Source organism: Saccopteryx leptura, chromosome 3, assembly GCF_036850995.1.
Source record: "Saccopteryx leptura isolate mSacLep1 chromosome 3, mSacLep1_pri_phased_curated, whole genome shotgun sequence".
In the NCBI taxonomy this organism is placed as follows: domain Eukaryota; kingdom Metazoa; phylum Chordata; class Mammalia; order Chiroptera; family Emballonuridae; genus Saccopteryx; species Saccopteryx leptura.
This window is the reverse complement of record NC_089505.1, coordinates 110,146,221-110,163,975: the sequence shown is the minus strand read 5'-3', so window position 1 is coordinate 110,163,975 and position 17,755 is coordinate 110,146,221. Positions and strand designations below refer to the sequence as shown.

The 17,755-nt window shown below is 42.6% G+C and overlaps 1 protein-coding gene across 1 annotated transcript in view; it reads right to left on the bottom strand.

The window, feature by feature from the left end:
• The window catches only part of LOC136398286 (large ribosomal subunit protein uL11-like), a 30,412-nt gene extending 20,404 nt beyond the window's left edge, over positions 1-10,008 (bottom strand). The window contains 1 exon segment of the mRNA XM_066372642.1: positions 9,928-10,008. Within this exon segment, the coding sequence (XP_066228739.1) occupies positions 9,928-10,008 (81 nt within the window).
• Positions 10,009-17,755: the final 7,747 nt, after the last annotated feature.

Below are 17,755 nucleotides of genomic sequence, written 5' to 3'. Positions count from 1 at the left end.
ACTCATTTCGTCTATTCTTCTGCTAACAGTATTGTCACTGAGTGGCATAGCTTTTACATCTTTGTCATCTTTTTCAAGAACCATTTTAAGAAATGCTGATATTGACGGTTTTATTAAATTCTCTCCTCTAGTGTGATTTTCTCCAGTTTCAGCGATGAATAAAGAAATTTGATAACTAGCCTCAAGAACACGATTATTAGTTGAAGTATGAGCAGTAAATAGAGACTTTAATGTTGTTCTTTTTTCAAAAATTTTCTTTAAAGTTTTAAAGTAACTCAAATCTGAATTAATATGAGCACTATGTTTCGCCTTCAAATGCGCCTCAAGACAACCCCGTTTCATTGATTCGTTGGTCAAGCATTGCTGGCATAAAAGACAAAAAGGAATCTGCTCATTGTGAACAGCGGGTATGAACCCAAATTTTAAATATTCCTCCGAATATTGACAAGTACTTTTCTTGCTTGCACCACTCATTTTACTATGGGCTATAAGAAATAAAAATAAGATCAATTAAAAACTAATATTAAAATATGTGTTAAAATATATTCAATGTGACATAGAGTAAACGTATACTAAAAATTCATATTTATTTAAATGTATATAACACATTTACTACACTACCACCACAAATAAAAAGGTATCTATATTTTTTCCACTTGACAAAATTTTCTGGAAAGTTATGCTTCTAAAATTAAAATTGTCGAGCCTGGCCGGTTGGCTCAGCGGTAGAGCGTCGGCCTGGCATGCGGGGGACCCGGGTTCGATTCCCAGCCAGGGCACATGGGAGAGGCACCCATTTGCTTCTCCACCCCCCCTCCTTCCTCTCTGTCTCTCTCTTCCCCTCCCGCAGCCAAGGCTCCATTGGAGCAAAGATGGCCCGGGCTCTGGGGATGGCTCCTTGGCCTCTGCCCCAGGCGCTAGAGTGGCTCTGGTCGCGGCAGAGCGACACCCCAGAGGGGCAGAGCATCGCCCCCTAGTGGGCAGAGCGTGGCCCCTGGTGGGCGTGCCGGGTGGATCCCGGTCGGGCGCATGCGGGAGTCTGTCTGACTGTCTCTCCCCGTTTCCAGCTTCAGAAAAATACAAAAAATAAAATAAAATAAAATAAAAAGTAAAATTGTCGTGCATGCACTATTATAGCCCCAATAATATTTATAAAATATTAGTGCTTTCTAGCCCCGATGCAAGAAGTACTTAATAAAGAGTTTAATATTGATAAAAATAAAATCAAATACTTACCAATTATATCTATACAATATATATATGTATATTTATTAAATCAATGAGCTTTTACAACAGTTTTGACTGACACTTATTTCAAATTAACACCAACTGAATGATGTGAAACACTACAGAAGTTGCGATGGGCCAATTAGGTGAGAATAACTGCGTTGTTTAGAGAGTTTTTAAAACGTCCAGGGTTCCCCGCGGCAGACGGCATGCTCCGCGGTGAACCCAGGATGAAGTTTACTTGACAACGCCAATCACCCAGTTGATATTTTGGTCTCGTCAAATGAAATTATACTTAATAATTATTTACCGCAATTATTTAAGAATTGCATTTTTTGTTAAATTTGGCACCGATATCTAGCATTGCATTTAAATGGCCCGGGGCGAAAGAGTTCAAGTCGTGTCGAGTCCATTTTCAAATTGCCCCCCTTAACTATCAAATTGCCCCCCTGTGGGGCGTGGGCCCCACGTTGGGAAACACCGGGATAGAACCTCTAGTACCACATTAAATAAGAGTGGAAAGAGTGGACAACCCTGTCTTGTTCCTGATTTAAGGGGGAAAGCCTTCCGTTTAGTGCCATTTAATATGATGTTAGCTGATGGTTTATCATATATGGCCTTTATCATGTTGAGATATTTTCCTTCTATACCCATTTTGTTGAGAGTCTTAAACATAAAATTGTGTTGTATTTTATCAAAAGCCTTTTCTGCGTCTATTGATAAGATCATGTGGTTTTTGTTCTTTGTTTTGTTGATATGGTGTATTACATTAACCGTTTTACATATGTTGAACCATCCTTGAGATTCTGGGATGAATCCCACTTGATCATGATGTATTATTTTTTTAATATGTTGTTGTATTCGATTTGCTAGTATTTTGTTTAGTATTTTAGCATCTGTATTCATTAGAGATATTGGTCTGTAGTTTTCTTTTTTTGTGCCATCCTTGCCTGGTTTTGGTATGAGGGGTATGTTGGCCTCATAAAATGTGTTTGGAAGTATTGCTTCTTCTTCAATTTTTTGGAAGACTTTGAGTAGAATAGGAACCAAGTCTTCTTTGAATGTTTGATAAAATTCGCTGGTATAGCCGTCAGGGCCTGGACTTTTATTTTGGGGGAGATTTTTAATGGTTTTTTCTATTTCTTCTCTACTGATAGGTCTGTTTAGGCTTTCTGATTCTTCTTGACTCAGTCTAGGAAGGTTGTATTGTTCTAGGAATTTATCCATTTCTTCTAGGTTGTTGAATTTAGTGGCATAAAGTTTTTCATAGTATTCTACAATAATTCTTTGTATATATATGGTGTCCGTGGTGATTTCTCCTCTTTCATTTTGGATTTTGTTTATATGAGTTCTTTCTCTTTTTTCCTTGGTAAGTCTTGCCAAGGGTTTGTCAATTTTGTTGATCTTTTCAAAGAACCAGCTCCTTGTTCTATTAATTTTTTCTATAGTTTTTCTGTTCTCTATTTCATTTATTTCTGCTCTGATTTTTATTACCTCCTTTCTTTGGCTGGTTTTGGGTTGTCTTTGTTCTTCTTTTTCTAGTTCCTCAAGGTGTGAAGTTCAGTGGTTCACTTGGGCTCTCTCTTGTTTGTTCATATATGCCTGAAATGATATGAACTTCCCTCTTATCACTGCTTTTGCTGCATCCCATAGATTCTGATATGTCGTATTATCATGATCATTTGTCTGTATATATCTTTTGATCTCTGCACTTATTTCTTCTTTGACCCATTCATTTTTTAAAAGTATGTTGTTTAGTTTCCACATTTTTGTGGGATTTTTTTCCTCTTTTTTTGCAGTTGAATTCTAGTTTCAAGGCTTTATGATCAGAAAATATGCTTGGTACAACTTTGATTTTTCTGAATTTGCTGATGTTGTTTTTGTGGTCCAACATATGGTCAATTCTTTTTTTTTTTTTTTTTAATTTAAATCAACAAACTGACTAGTATTTCTTTTTTTTATTATTATTTATTCATTTTTTAGAGAGGAGAGAGAGAGAGACAGAGGAAAGAGAAACAGAGAGAGAGAAGTAGGGGAGGAGCTGGAAACATCAACTCCCATATGTGCCTTGACCAGGCAAGCCCAGGGTCTCAAACTGGCGACCTCAGCATTTCCAGGTCGACGCTTTATCCACTGCGCCACCACAGGTCAGGCCATATGGTCAATTCTTGAGAATGATCCATGTACACTGGAGAAAAAAGTGTACTCAGTCACTTTGGGATGAAATGTCCTGTAGATGTCTATCATAGCCAGGTGCTCTAGTGTTTTGTTTAAGGCCACTATGTCTTTGTTGATTCTCTGTTTGGATGACCGATCTAGAGCCGTCAGTGGTGTGTTGTATTCCAAGTATGATTGTATTTTTCTCAGTTTTTGTTTTAAAGTCAATAAGTACCTGTCTTATATATTTTGGTGCTCCTTGGTTTGGTGCATATATATTAAGAATTGTTATGTCTTCTTGATTCAGTGTCCCCTTAGCCATTATGAAATGGCCATTTTTGTCTCTGAGTACTTTTGCTGTCTTGTAGTCAGCATTATCAGATATGAGTATTGCTACGCCTGCTTTTTTTTTTGGATGTTATTTGCTTGGAGTATTGTTTTCCAGCCTTTCACTTTGAATTTGTTTTTATCCTTGTTTCTTAGATGATTTTCCTGTAGGCAGCATACAGTTGGATTTTCTTTTTTAATCCATTCTGCTACTCTGTGCCTTTTCATTGGTGAGTTTAATCCATTTACATTTAGTGTAATTATTGACACTTGTGAGTTCCCTATTGCCATTTTATAGATTGCTTTCTGTTAGTTTTGTATCTTGTTTGATCCTTCTCTTTTGTTTTTCTATCTTTTGTTTTTATTTGGTTGTATTCCATACATCTTTCCTCTGTTGCTATCTTTTTTATCTCATGTGCTTCTGTGGTGGTTTTTTCAATGGTGGTTACCTTTAAGTAATAAAAAGAGTTCCTACTCCTACCCTGTTCATTGTAGGGAACTATTTTGTGAGTACTTTTGCACTCCATCGTCTTTTGCTACTGTTAATCTCCATCCTCTCCCCCCCTTTCTTTTTGTTGTTGTCACAGTTTAAATTTGGTTTTATTGTGTTCTTGGTGGAGCTTTTACTTGTGGCTTTGTTTTTTTTTTTGTTCTTTGTATCTGATTGGAGAACCCCTTTTAGTAATTCCTGGAGTGGGGGTTTTCTGATGATAAATTCCCTCATCTTTTCTGTATCTGTGAATGTTTTTATTTCTCCTTCATATTTGAAGGATAGCTTTGATGGGTATAGTATTCATGGCTGAAAGTTCCTCTCTTTCAGGACTTTAAATATTGGGGTCCACTCTCTTCTAGCTTGTAGAGTTTCTGCTGAGAAATCTGATGATAATCTAATGGGCCTTCCTTTATATGTTGTATTCTTCTTTTCCCTGGCTTCCTTGAGAATTATTTCTTTGCCGTTAGTTTGTGCCAATTTCATTATGATATGCCTTGGAGTAGGTTTGTTGGGGTTAAGAAAACTCAGAGTTCTGTTTGCTTCTTGAATTTGAGGCTTTAGTTCTTTCCACAGGCTTGGGAAGTTCTCATCTATTATTTGTTTGAGTATGTTCTCCATTCCATTTTCTCTCTCTTCTCCCTCTGATATACCTATTATTCTTATGTTATTCTTTTTGATGGAGTCAGATAATTCTTGTAAGGCTATCTCATTTTTTTTAATTTTTGAGTCTCTTTATTCTTCTCTCTGTTGTGCCTCAAGTTGCTTGTCTTATATTTCACTAATCCTCTCTTCTATCTGGCCTGTTCTATTAGCTAAGCTTGTTACCTCGTTTTTCAGCTCGTGAATTGAGTTTTTCATCTCTGTTTGATTTGTTTTTATAGTTTCAATTTCCTTGGAAATATATTCTTTGTGTTCATTGAGTTGTTTTCTGAGCTCCCTAAATTGCCTTTTTGTGTTTTCTTGTATATCTCAGAGGATTTTTAGGATTTCTATCTTGAATTCTCTGTCATTTAGCTCCAAGGTTTCCAATATATTAAATTTTTTCTCCATAGATTTTTCCTCATCTAGCTGTGTTACCTCTCTTTCTTTTGTATCCATGATATTTGATTTTCTCTTCCTTAATGGCATCTGAGGGTGGTTTTGTTGATAGTATTAATGAGATTTAATAAAGAATAAAAAGTTAAAAAAATAAAAAATCGAAAAGAGTTTGTATTTTTAAAAAAAATTAATAATGAAATAAAGAAAAATAAAATAAAATAAAAATTTTAAAAAAAGGAAATTATTCCCCCCCTCCTTTTTTCCCCTCCTCTCTTCTCCCCTCTTTCTTGAGAAAATCTTGTGGTGAACTGTGAATTATAACAAACAATGCCTGTAATGGAGGGCCTGAATTGGGGAAGAGTAATAAAGGGGCAAAAAAAAAAAAAAAAAAAAAAAAAAGAAGAAGGGGATATGGACCCACAAAAAGAAAATAAGGAAAAAATTTGGGTCAAGAATAAAATGATTTGCTTTTAGGTGTTGGTTGACTAAGAGTTATGATGAGAGGAATAAGAAGGAAACAGGAAAATGAGGGGACCAATTAAAAAATTACTATTGTATTTAGTGGAAAAAGAACTAGATAAAATGGAGAGCCATGGATGGGAGCACTGCTAGTGAGTTAAAAAGGTGAAGTAAAAAAACCCCAAAATGCCACAAACATAAGTTTGAGTCCCAGATAAGATAATTTGTTTGTTATTGAGGTTTGCGAGGAGATGTAAAGGAGAAAGGAAGAAACTAATATAGAGGGAGAAAAGAAAGAGAGAGAGAGAAAAAAAGAGGGAACCACTAAAAGAGGAAAAAAGAAAAAAGAAGAGAGAGAGAGAGAGAGTTAAGGGTTTTGGAGTGCAACCCTCATAGAGAGAAAGGAAGAGGAAAGAAAAGATAATGGGAGATGTAACACTTATGGGTAGTGAAGTTCAAGGAGAGGAGAGAGTAAGACCGGCAGAGAATTAATTGGCCAAATTGGAGGAGGAAAAAAAAACATCAAGAATGAAGATAAGAGAAACAAACGAACAAATATAATAAAATGGGATAGGTTATAAAGTCTGCGGATTATTCTTGATTTTAAGAGGTTATCTTCTTGCTTTTTCTTTTCTCTCCCTCTTCCTGGTTGGTGACTCTGTACCCCACAAAGAGGTTCTGCCTCTTTGGCATGCTCAGGTAGAGGTTTGCAGTTGATAAGTCTCTATGGCGATGTCATGTATTGTGTTTTAGTCTCGTTGGCAGTCGAGGCTCATTAGCATTTATAGGCTCCGCCAGTGAGAGAGTCCGTGTTCCTGGAGCCTTTCTCCTAGTCTTTCCTTCTTCAATTAGTAGCCTGATAATCCAGCTATGGGGTTGCTGCTGCCTCTGCCTGGATAGTAAGAGGCTCAAAGAGCTGGCAACTCCCCACTCTATTTCCACTCAGCACAGGGCTCTGGGTAAGGCTCAGTCAGTCAGAGCTGCTAGCATAATCAGGCAGGGCTTCCGCCCACTCAAAGACCTCTGGCTCTGCCACTCTGTCCGGTAACACAGGCGGGCACCCACTTCCGGGGGGCTTGGAGGAGACTCTCTCTCACTATCTGCGCGCGCAGACCAGGATATCAGGCCGGCAGTCTCACACTCTGAGTGAAACCCCCAACCGCATGGAAAAGTTCCAGCGTTGGAATTGGCTCTCGCTCCGTCCCCGTGCGCGGCTTTTGCAAGGCGCTAGTGCGGCCTGAGACTCCGCTTTTGGACCACACAAAGGCCCCTGACTCTGCCCCTCTGTGGGATAACACAGGCGCGCACTGCCGAGGCACTCGGAGGAATCTCTCACTCACTATCTGTGCACGCAGACCAGGATATCAGGCCAGCCACCTCTCCCTCTGAGTGAAACCCCCACCAGCACGGAAAAGTTCCACCGTTGGAATTATTGATAGTTCTCGCTCCCTCCCATGCACGTCTTTCCCAGGGCGCTGGGGCGACCCAGAAACTCTGCTTTCAGCCCACACAAAGGCCTCTGACTCTGCCTCTCTGTGGGATAACACGGGCGCCCACTCCCAGGGCTTTGGAAGGAATCTCTCACCCACTATCTGCATGTGCCGACCAGGGGATCGGGGGAAATGGCTGCCCCACTTGTCTTTCTTTGTCTGGATTTGGCGCGAGTGTTAGCTTGTATTGCCCGGGTTGCCACAGGAACAGTTTTTCCTCAGCTTGGATCTCCGTGCCACAGCCTGGTTAGGCCGTTTGTGCCGCGGCCTGGATCTTTTCATCCCCTTTGCCCGCCTCAGTTTCTATATTCACAGTTCCCAGTGAAAGCCGCCCTGTTTAGGTTAGTGAGGAAGGCGGAGCATTTCCTACTCCCTATTTCCTTCGGGGTTTGGTTATATATTTAGCCAATTTTTCACTCGACCATACCTTCGGGTGTATTGCGAAACATCTGGAGCCTCCAAGGATAGGTTTTTCTGTTTCTGGTTGAAGATCTTGTTGAGTTTTGGGGGAGATTTATCGATATCGCTTCCTACCCCGCCATTACTCTGATGTCATCTCAGAAGGGTGGTTTTTAGAAGTTAGTGGAAGGGGAAAATGGAGAACTATTCTTTAATGGGTATAGAGTTTCAGCTTTGCAAGATGAAAAAGTTCTGGAGTTGGATAATAGCAATAGTGGAACAACAATGTGAACTACTTAACAGTATTAAACTGTACACTTAAAAATGGTTAAAATGAGGCCTGACCAGGGTGCTCAGTTGGTTGGAGCAACATCTCAATGTGCCAAGGATGTGGCTTTGATCCCCACTCAGGGTACTATGGGAATCAACCAATGAGTGTATAAATGGGTGGGACAGTACCTGACCTATGGTAACACAATGGGTAAAACATTCTACCTGCAACACTGAGGTTGCTGGTTTAAAACCCCAGGCTTGCCTGGTCAAGGCACATATGGGAAGCAATTACTATGAGTTGACGCTTCCTACTCTTCCTCACCCTCTTTCTCTCTCTCTCTCCTGTCTCTAAAAATCAACCAATAATTAAAAAAAAAAATTGGGAGGACAGCAAATTGATCTTTCTCTCTCTTTCTCTAAAAATCAATAAAAATTAATTCACATTGTTCTTTTGAAAATGGTAAAGATGGTACATTAAAAATGTTTTTATTATTTGATTTTAGAGTCAGAGAGAGGAAGGGAAAAAGAGAGGGAAGCATTCATTTGTTGTTCCACTTAGTTGTGGATTCGTCGGTTGCTTCTCGTATGTTCCCTGACCCAGGATTAAACCTGTAACCTTGATGTTTCAGGAATGATGCTCTAACGGTTAGACCAACTGAACTTACCAAGATGGTAGGTTTTATGTTGTGATTTTTACCACAATTTCTTTTTTTTTTAGATTTTATTTATTCATTTTAGAGAGGAGAGAGATAGAGAGAGAGAAAAGGGGAGAGGAGGAGGAAGCATCAACTCCCATATGTGCCCTGACCAGGGAAGCCAGGGTTTCAGACTGGTGACCTCAGCATTCCAGATCAATGCTTTATCCACTGCGCCACCACAGATCGGGCATTTTACCACAATTTTTAAAAGACAAATAATTTATCATCATCATCATCATCATTATTATAAGAACACTTTTGACCTTGAAAACCCTCTGAAAAGATGAAAAGGTCTCAGGGACTCTCATGGACCACAAACGTGAGAACTGTCACAATAAACCATGTGTTGGCTTCTGATTGCCTTCAGAACCGAGAACACGCTCCACAGTATGGTCTTCAAACCCATTTACGATCTTGCTTCATTCTCCTGTTCTGCCTCTACCATTTTTGTGATCCAATCACACACACAGTTGATGTTCCCCAAACACAAAATGCATTCTCATACTTCTGTGTCTTAGCTCAAGCAATTTTCTAGGGACACTTCTCAATCTATTTAAAATCCTATGCATGTCTTTTGTTTTTAATTTTTATTTATTGATTTCAGTGAGAGAGGAAGGGAAAGAAAGAGAGCCAGGAACATTGAGCTGTTCTGTATGTGAGCTGACCAGATATTGAACCAGGATCTCGGTGCTTTGGGACAATGCTCTAACCAACTGAGCTATTTGGCCAGAGCTAAAATACTATGCATGTTTTAAGGTTCAACCCAAATACCTACCCTGCCAAGTCAGGACAAAAATTCCACTTCATATGTGCTCTCTAGACAATTTGCTTATAGCTTTATCTCTCCATTTATTTCATTTCATTTATATTATGATCATTTGTGCATCTGTCTTGCCATTAGGTTGTAAAACTTCTAGAATAAGAGCATGTTTTCTTTTTTTTTTTTTTTGTATTTTTCTGAAGCTGGAAACGGGGAGAGACAGACAGACTCCCGCATGCGCCCGACCGGGATCCTCCCGGCACGCCCACCAGGGGCGAAGCTCTGCCCACCAGGGGGCAATGCTCTGCCCCTCCCGGGCGTCACTCTGCCGCGACCAGAGCCACTCTAGCGCCTGGGGCAGAGGCCAAGGAGCCATCCCCAGCGCCCAGGCCATCTTTGCTCCAATGGAGCCTTGGCTGCGGGAGGGGAAGAGAGAGACAGAGAGGAAGGAGGGGGTGGGGGTGGAGAAGCAAATGGGCGCTTCTCCTATGTGCCCTGGCTGGGAATCGAACCCGGGTCCCCCGCACGCCAGGCCGACGCTCTACCGCTGAGCCAACTGGCCAGGGCCAAGAGCATGTTTTCTTCACAGCATACTTAGCATAATACCTTCTTTGATGAATCCGGGCAAGTAAGCTGCCGTCCTAACTTCAGTTTCCACTTCTGTAAAACAGGGATGATGTCACCCATCTTGCAAATTCCTGGGAAGATTCAACAAGGTCATGTCTATGCATGGCTAGCCTAGTGCTAGGCACAGTGTAGGCCCTCAGTAATTGGGAAGACCCTTTCTTTCCTTAGTGGGTGTTGAATTAACAAATGAATCAACAGATTTGAATAGGAAAGTATTGTAAAATTCACAACAAAGAAATTTAGAGAAACATTTGTGATCTTGGTAATGGCTTTTGATAAATAATACTAGGAGTATGATGTCCTAACTGTTAGAACACCTACAGTAAATCCTTTGTCCCAAGGGAAATCTAATCTTCTTCCATGGTGTTCTGACTTTCCTCATGCAGATTTGGGCCTACAAATCTTTTTAGGCTTTCCCAGAGAATCTTGGACACTCAAAAGTGAATTGAGTAGCCCTGGCCGGTTGGCTCAGCGGTAGAGCGTCGGCCTAGCGTGCGGAGGACCCGGGTTCGATTCCCGGCCAGGGCACACAGGAGAAGCGCCCATTTGCTTCTCCACCCCTCTGCCGTGCTTTCCTCTCTGTCTCTCTCTTCCCCTCCCGCAGCCAAGGCTCCATTGGAGCAAAGATGGCCCGGGCGCTGGGGATGGCTCTGTGGCCTCTGCCTCAGGCGCTACAGTGGCTCTGGTCGCAACATGGCGACCCCCAGGATGGGTAGAGCATCGCCCCCTGGTGGGCAGAGCGTCGCCCCTGGTGGGCGTGCCGGGTGGATCCCGGTCGGGCGCATGCGGGAGTCTGTCTGACTGTCTCTCCCTGTTTCCAGCTTCAGAAAAATGAAAGAAAAAAAAAAAAAAAGTGAATTGAGTAATCTTTTAGTCTATAGCTGCAAATCAGACAAAAATCTATGAATTATTCAAAATTAAATGAGATATCATTTAAAATATACAAAAAATTAATTGTCTCGACCCTGGCCGATTGGCTCAGTGGTAGAGCGTTGGCCTGGTGGGTAGGAGTCCCGGGTTCAATTCCCAGCCAGGGCACACAGGAGAAGTGCCCATCTGCTTCTCCACCCCTCCCCCTCTCCTTCCTCTCTGTCTCTCTCTTCCCCTCTCACAGCCAAGGCTCCATTGGAGCAAAGTTGGCCCGGGCGCTGAGGATGGCTCCATGGCCTCTGCCTCAGGCGCTAGAATGGCCCTGGTTGCAACAGAGCAACACCCCAGATGGGCAGAGCATCGCCCCCTGGTGGGCATGCTGGGTGGATCCCAGTCGGGTGCATGTGGGAGTCTGTCTGACTGCCTCCCCGTTTCCAACTTCAGAAAAATACAAAAAAAAATTTTTTTTTAATTAATTGTCTCGCTCTAGGAATACATAAGAATGCAAGATTCTAAGATTTCTTCGAGTTCCAAAGTCTTTAAAACTCAAAATTTTATCTTTTTTTTTTTTTTTTTTTCATTTTTCTAAAGCTGGAAACAGGGAGAGACAGTCAGACAGACTCCCGCATGCGCCCGACCGGGATCCACCCGGCACGCCCACCAGGGGCGACGCTCTGCCCACCAGGGGGCGATGCTCTGCCCATCCTGGGCGTCGCCATGTTGCAACCAGAGCCACTCTAGCGCCTGAGGCAGAGGCCACAGAGCCATCCCCAGCGCCCGGGCCATCTTTGCTCCAATGGAGCCTTGGCTGTGGGAGGGAAAGAGAGAGACAGAGAGGAAAGCACGGCGGAGGGGTGGAGAAGTAAATGGGCGCTTCTCCTGTGTGCCCTGGCCGGGAATCGAACCTGGGTCCTCCGCACGCTAGGTCGACGCTCTACCACTGAGCCAACCAGCCAGGGCCAAACTCAAAATTTTAAATGGAAGACATTATTAACATATCCTAGGATTCTATCAGATGCAATGGTTTTAAGAACTAAAGCTTGACCAGGCGGTGAAAGAGTGGATAGGGCATCAACCTGGGATGCAGAGAACCCAGGTTTAAAACCCAGAGATTGTCGGCTTGAGTGTGGATTGGTCTGGCTTGAGCGTGGGCTTGCTGGCTTGAGCATGGGATGAGCCCAAAGGTCGCTGGCTTGAGCCCAAGGTTGCTGGCTTGAGCAAGAAGTCACTGGCTCAGCTGGAGCCCCCCAGTCAAGGCACGTATGAGAAAGTAAGCAATGAACAGCTAATACGCCACAAGAAAGAATTGATGCTTCCCATCTCTCTCCCTTCCTGTCTGTCTGTCCCTGTCTATCTCTCCCTCCCTCCCTCTCTCTATCTTGCTTTAAAAAAAAAAGAATTAAGAAGAAATGACATAAACATATATCAAGAACCAAGAAATTCAGTTTATCAGTTAATTAACATGAGTAGAAGGTGAGAAGGTAAATTTAGGAAATGTGTATTTTTATCATGGGCTGTGTTATACTTCTATTTGAAGTTAATGAGTCATTGATGTAATTTTAAACAAGTTCAATATTCTGTGATTATTCATCATCTTATCAAATATTTCTCTTCCTGGTCTACATTTTGTAACTCTGGGAAGTTTTATAATTTAATAGAGAAAAGTTTAAGAGAATCAAACTATATTATTAATATTTTTGTGTTAAGAAGGAATCCATTCACAGCTGGTATTTTATATACTTTTTATGTTAAGAGAAGTTTTCTACAGATTAGAAAAGCCTACTAAATTGCCCAGCACAATGAATGAAAGGAGGCTCACCCAAAGGCACATCATCTTAAAATTTCAAACTACAAAGTATAAAGAGAAATTCCTGGAAGTTTCCAGAGAGGGGGGAAAAACAAATGACATCCTGAAATTGGAATGTAACTTTGGAAGCTAGAAGACAATGGAGACTTTCCAAATTCTGAGGGGGAAAAAAGTGGGTTTTCAAACTAGTTTTCTTCACCCAGACATATTATTAAGTGTTAGAATAGAATTAAGATATTTCCAATCTGGAAGGATTTAGTAGATTTCTCTTACATGTCCTCTTTTTTTTTATTTATTTTTTTATTTATTCATTTTTAGAGAGGACAGAGAGAGGGAGAGAGAGAGACAGAGAGGGAGAGAGAGGAGAGAGAGAAGGGGGGAGGAGCTGGAAACATCAACTCCCATATGTGCCTTGACCAAGCAAGCCCAGGGTTTTGGACTGGCAACCTCAGCATTTCCAGGTCGACGCTTTATCCACTGTGCCACCACAGTTCAGGCACATGTCCTCTTAATAGAGAAACTACTAGAGCCTGTGCTCCAGTAAAATTAGGGAATAAATCTAGAAAGAGAATGAAATATGATAAAGGAAATAGAAGACACAACACAGAAAAATGATGTAAAGAAGCCCTATGACACCCTGGCTGGGAAGCTCAGTTGGTTACAGAGTTATTTGTATATGTCAAGGTTGTGGGTTCCGTCCCTGGTCAGGGCACATGCAAGAATCAACCAATGAATGCATAAATGGATGGAACAACAAATCGATGTCTCTCTCTCCTCGTTCCTCTATCTAAAAAATCAATAAATAGCCTGACAGGCAGTGGTGCAGTAGATAGAACATTGACCTGGAATGCTGAAGACCCAGGTTCAAACCCCTGAAGTCATCGGCTTAAGCACAGGCTCACAGCCTTGAGTACGGGATCATAGACATGACCCCATGGTTGCAAGCTTGAAGCCCAAGTTTGCTGGCTGGAGCCCACAGTCGCAAACTTGAGGAAAGGAGTTGCTGGCTTGAGTCCACATTTGCAAGCTTGAAGAAAGGGGTCACTGGCTTGAGCAAGGAATCACTGGCTCAGCTAGAACCCCCTGGTCAAGGCATGTATGAGAAAGCAATCAATGAAAAACTACAATGCAGCCCTGGCCGGTTGGCTCAGTGGTAGAGCGTCGGCCTGACGTGCGGGGGACCCGGGTTCGATTCCCAGCCAGGGCACATAGGAGAAGCGCCCATTTGCTTCTCCACCTCCTCCTTCCTCTCTGTCTCTCTCTTCCCCTCCCACAGCCAAGGCTCCATTGGAGTAAAGATGGCCCGGGCGCTGGGGATGGCTCCTTGGCCTCTGCCCCAGGCACTAGAGTGGCTCTGGTCGCGGCAGAGCAACGCCCCCTTGTGGGCAGAGCGTTGCCCCTGGTGGGCGTGCCGGGTGGATCCCGGTTGGGCGCATGCGGGAGTCTGTCTGACTGTCACCGTTTCCAGCTTCAGAAAAATACAAAAAACAAACAAACAAACAAAAAACTACAATGCTGCAATGAATTGATACTTCTCATCTCTCTCTCTTCCTGTCCTGTCTTCCTCTCTCTCTCTAACTAAAAACAAAAAAATTTTAAAAAGCAATAAATAAAAAAAATTGAAAACGGCTGTCTTTGTTTAAAAAAAAAAAGAAAGATGTTCTATGGTAATAGCTTGTGTCAGATCTAGAAATCCAGCTCTTACTCCAGAACAGAGCAACAGAAGGTTCTGGAACAGAAAGGTCTAAGGGAAAAAATGAAATTGATTGAATATCTGATATATTTAACCAGTTGACAAATAATATTGAGACCCTGGCCGGTTGGCTCAGTGGTAGAGCATCGGCCTGGTGTGCAGGAGTCCCCGGTTCGATTCCCAGCCAGGGCACACAGGAGAGGAGCCCATCTGCTTCTCCACCCCTCCCCCTCTCCTTCCTCTCTGTCTTTCTCTTCTCCTCCCACAGCCAAGGCTCCATTGGAGCAAAATTGGCCCAGGCGCTGAGGATGGCCTCTGCCCCAGGTGCTGAAATGGCTCTGGTTGCCACAGAGCGGCGCCCCAGACGGGTGGAGCATCACCCCCTGGTGGGCATGCCTGGTGGATCCCGGTCAGGTACATGTGGGAGTCTGTCTGACTGCCTCCCTGTTTCCAACTTCAGGAAAAAAATACAAAATAATAATAATAATAATATTGAAAGACATATAGATGTCTTTCAGTATATCTCATGGAACACACTAAGAAAGTTAATTTTATGACTATTGAAAATTAAGCAAATGCAAAAGCAAAGCAATCATAGTATATACCATGTAATAGGTGAATAATGCTTATGAAATCATAATAATGCAAATACAGATTACTGATTTAACAAACGATTGTAATACTGGGAGAATGAAGAGAGGAAGTGGGAGCAGTGAGTATAAGGATCTAAATCCTCACCATATAGGAAATCAATGAATAATGTCTGAATATAAAAAAAATCAAGAGCCTGACCTGTGGTGGCGCAGTGGATAAAGCGTCAACCTGGAAACGCTGAGGTTGCCTGTTCGAAACCCTGGGCTTGCCTGGTCAAGGCACATATGGGAGTTGATGCTTCCAGCTCCTCCCCCCTGTCTCTTTCTCTCTCTCTCCCTCTCTCTCTCCTCTCTAAAATGAAAAAATAAAATAAAAATAAAATTTTTTTTAAAAAATCAAGAAATAGCAATATGAGTATATGATTAAGACACATGAAAAGCTTGACCAGGCAGTGGTGCAGTGGATAGAGCGTCGGACTGGGATGCAGAGGACCCAGGTTCGAGACCCTGAGGTCGCCAGCTTGAGCGCAGGCCCATCTGCCTTGATCAAATAAAAAAGCTCACCAGCTTGAGCTCAAGGTTGCTGGCTCGAGCAAGGGGTTAGTTGGTCTGCTGAAGGCCCACGGTCAAGGCACATATGAGGAAGCAATCAATGAACAACTAAGGTGTCGCAACGAAAAACTGATGATTGGCCCTGGCTGGTTTGCTCAGCGGTAGAGCGTCGGCCTGGTATGCGGGGGACCCGGGTTCGATTCCCGGCCAGGGCACATAGGAGAAGCGCCCATTTGCTTCTCCACCCCCCACCCCCTCCTTCCTCTCGTCTCTCTCTCCCCCTCCCCTCGCAGCCAAGGCTCCATTGGAGCAAAGATGGCCCGGGTGCTGGGGATGGCTCCTTGGCCTCTGCCCCAGGCACTAGAGTGGCTCTGGTCGCGGCAGAGCGACGCCCCGGAGGGGCAGAGCATCGCCCCCTGGTGGGCAGAGCGTTGCCCCTGGTGGGCGTGCCGGGTGGATCCCGGTCGGGCACATGCGGGAGTCTGTCTGACTGTCTCTCCCCGTTTCCAGCTTCAGAAAAATACAAAAAAACAACAACAACAAAAAAAACAACTGATGATTGATGCTTCTCATCTCTCTCCATTCCTGTCTGTCTGTCCCTATCTATCCCTCTCTCTGACTCTCTTTCTGTCCCTGTAAAAAACAAACAAAGAAACAAACAAAAAAACCCAAAAAGAAGACACATGAAGATATAGGCATACTTGGGAGATATTGTGGGTTCAGTTTCAGATCACCACAATAAAGCAAGTATCTCAATAAAGCAAGTTGTAATCTATTTGCTGTTGGAGGATTTTACCTTTAATTTGCAAAAAATGCAACATCTGGAAAGCACAATAAAGCAAGCACAATAAAATGAGGTATGCTTTTTTTTTTTTTAAGTGAGAGGCAGGGAGGCAGACAGACAGGCTCCTGCATTCATCCCAACCACAATCCACACAGTAAGCCCCCTACTGGGCTATGCTCTGCCTATTGGGGCTACTGCTCTCTTGCACAGCAACCCAGTTATTTTAGTGCCTGAGGAAAGCCATAGAGTCATCCTCAGTGCCCAGGGCCAACTTGCTCAAACCATTCGAGCCATGGCTGCAGGAAGGTGAGAGAGAGAGAAAGCAGATGGTCACTTTTCCTGTGTGCCCCGACTGGGAATCAAACCTGGGACTTCCACGTGCCAGGCTGACACTCTATCGCTCAGCCAATCAGCCAGGGCTGAGGTATGATTTTTAATATGAGAAAAAAATATAGGTAACTTAGAGGACAATCCGGAGAGTGAAACTAGTGGGTGGGGACTGGTAGATAAAGGATCACTAGGTTTCATGATAAGCCTGCTATACTGGCCTTTTAATTACTTGTATGTATAAAACTTTTATGTTAACAAATAATGTCTCAATAAATATGTGTGTGTTTGTGAATACACATATCTATACATATGTGAATATATCTTTGTACTCATTTCTAAGTATCCTTAACAATAAATACCAAAATGTAAAATTTCAAGGTCAAATGTATACATATATTCAAAGTTTTTGATACTGGCTGCTAAATAGCTCTCCAGCAGTAGTAGGCTGATTTTCACTTTTCTCAGCAGAGAATTAGCCTTGCTCATCATCTTCCCACCAGGTTGCAGCAGCTCCAAATCCAATTTTACAAAAGGTTATTGTTGTTTGTTTCCTGAGTCATTCCTCTGCCATCTATTAGAAACCGAGATTTTGGAGATGGGAAGGTTGTTTGATAAAAGAAGCCTGAACTAGAAGTTCTATTTTGGCTCTGCTACTGCCTGCCTATGTGGTTTTGAACACATCTCTTTCTCTGGCCTCAGATTTAGCCTCTGTAAAGTAAGAAGCTTGAACCGGACCAGTATGTCTTAACATTTTCACTACTAAGGCCCCTCCCTTGGCTACCAGCTTATCTACTAAACAAATTGCATCTCCTAAGAAATTATTTATTCTCTTTCCTGATGTGTATTACTTACACAAGGTCACAATCAGTGAGAATTTCTGAATAGCAGGAGAGAGATCATTTTAAGGATAATAAAATTTAAAATAATTGAATTACTAAGTTCAAGCCAAAAGAAGTTTATTATCCAGTTTGCACTGCCAGGCTGAAGCAAATAGAGAGCTATAGTGGAATCCTCCCTGGCCTCTTGCTGTGTCCAGATTCCCCCGGGCAAATGGGGTGGGATAACTCTCTCAGGTCCCAAAACCCATTTTCTCCCCCTAGGCATGACCATCATCAGAAATTATTCTGTCAGGACTGTGCCCCAGCTAGATCAGTTTAACAACTGAACTTGTGCATATT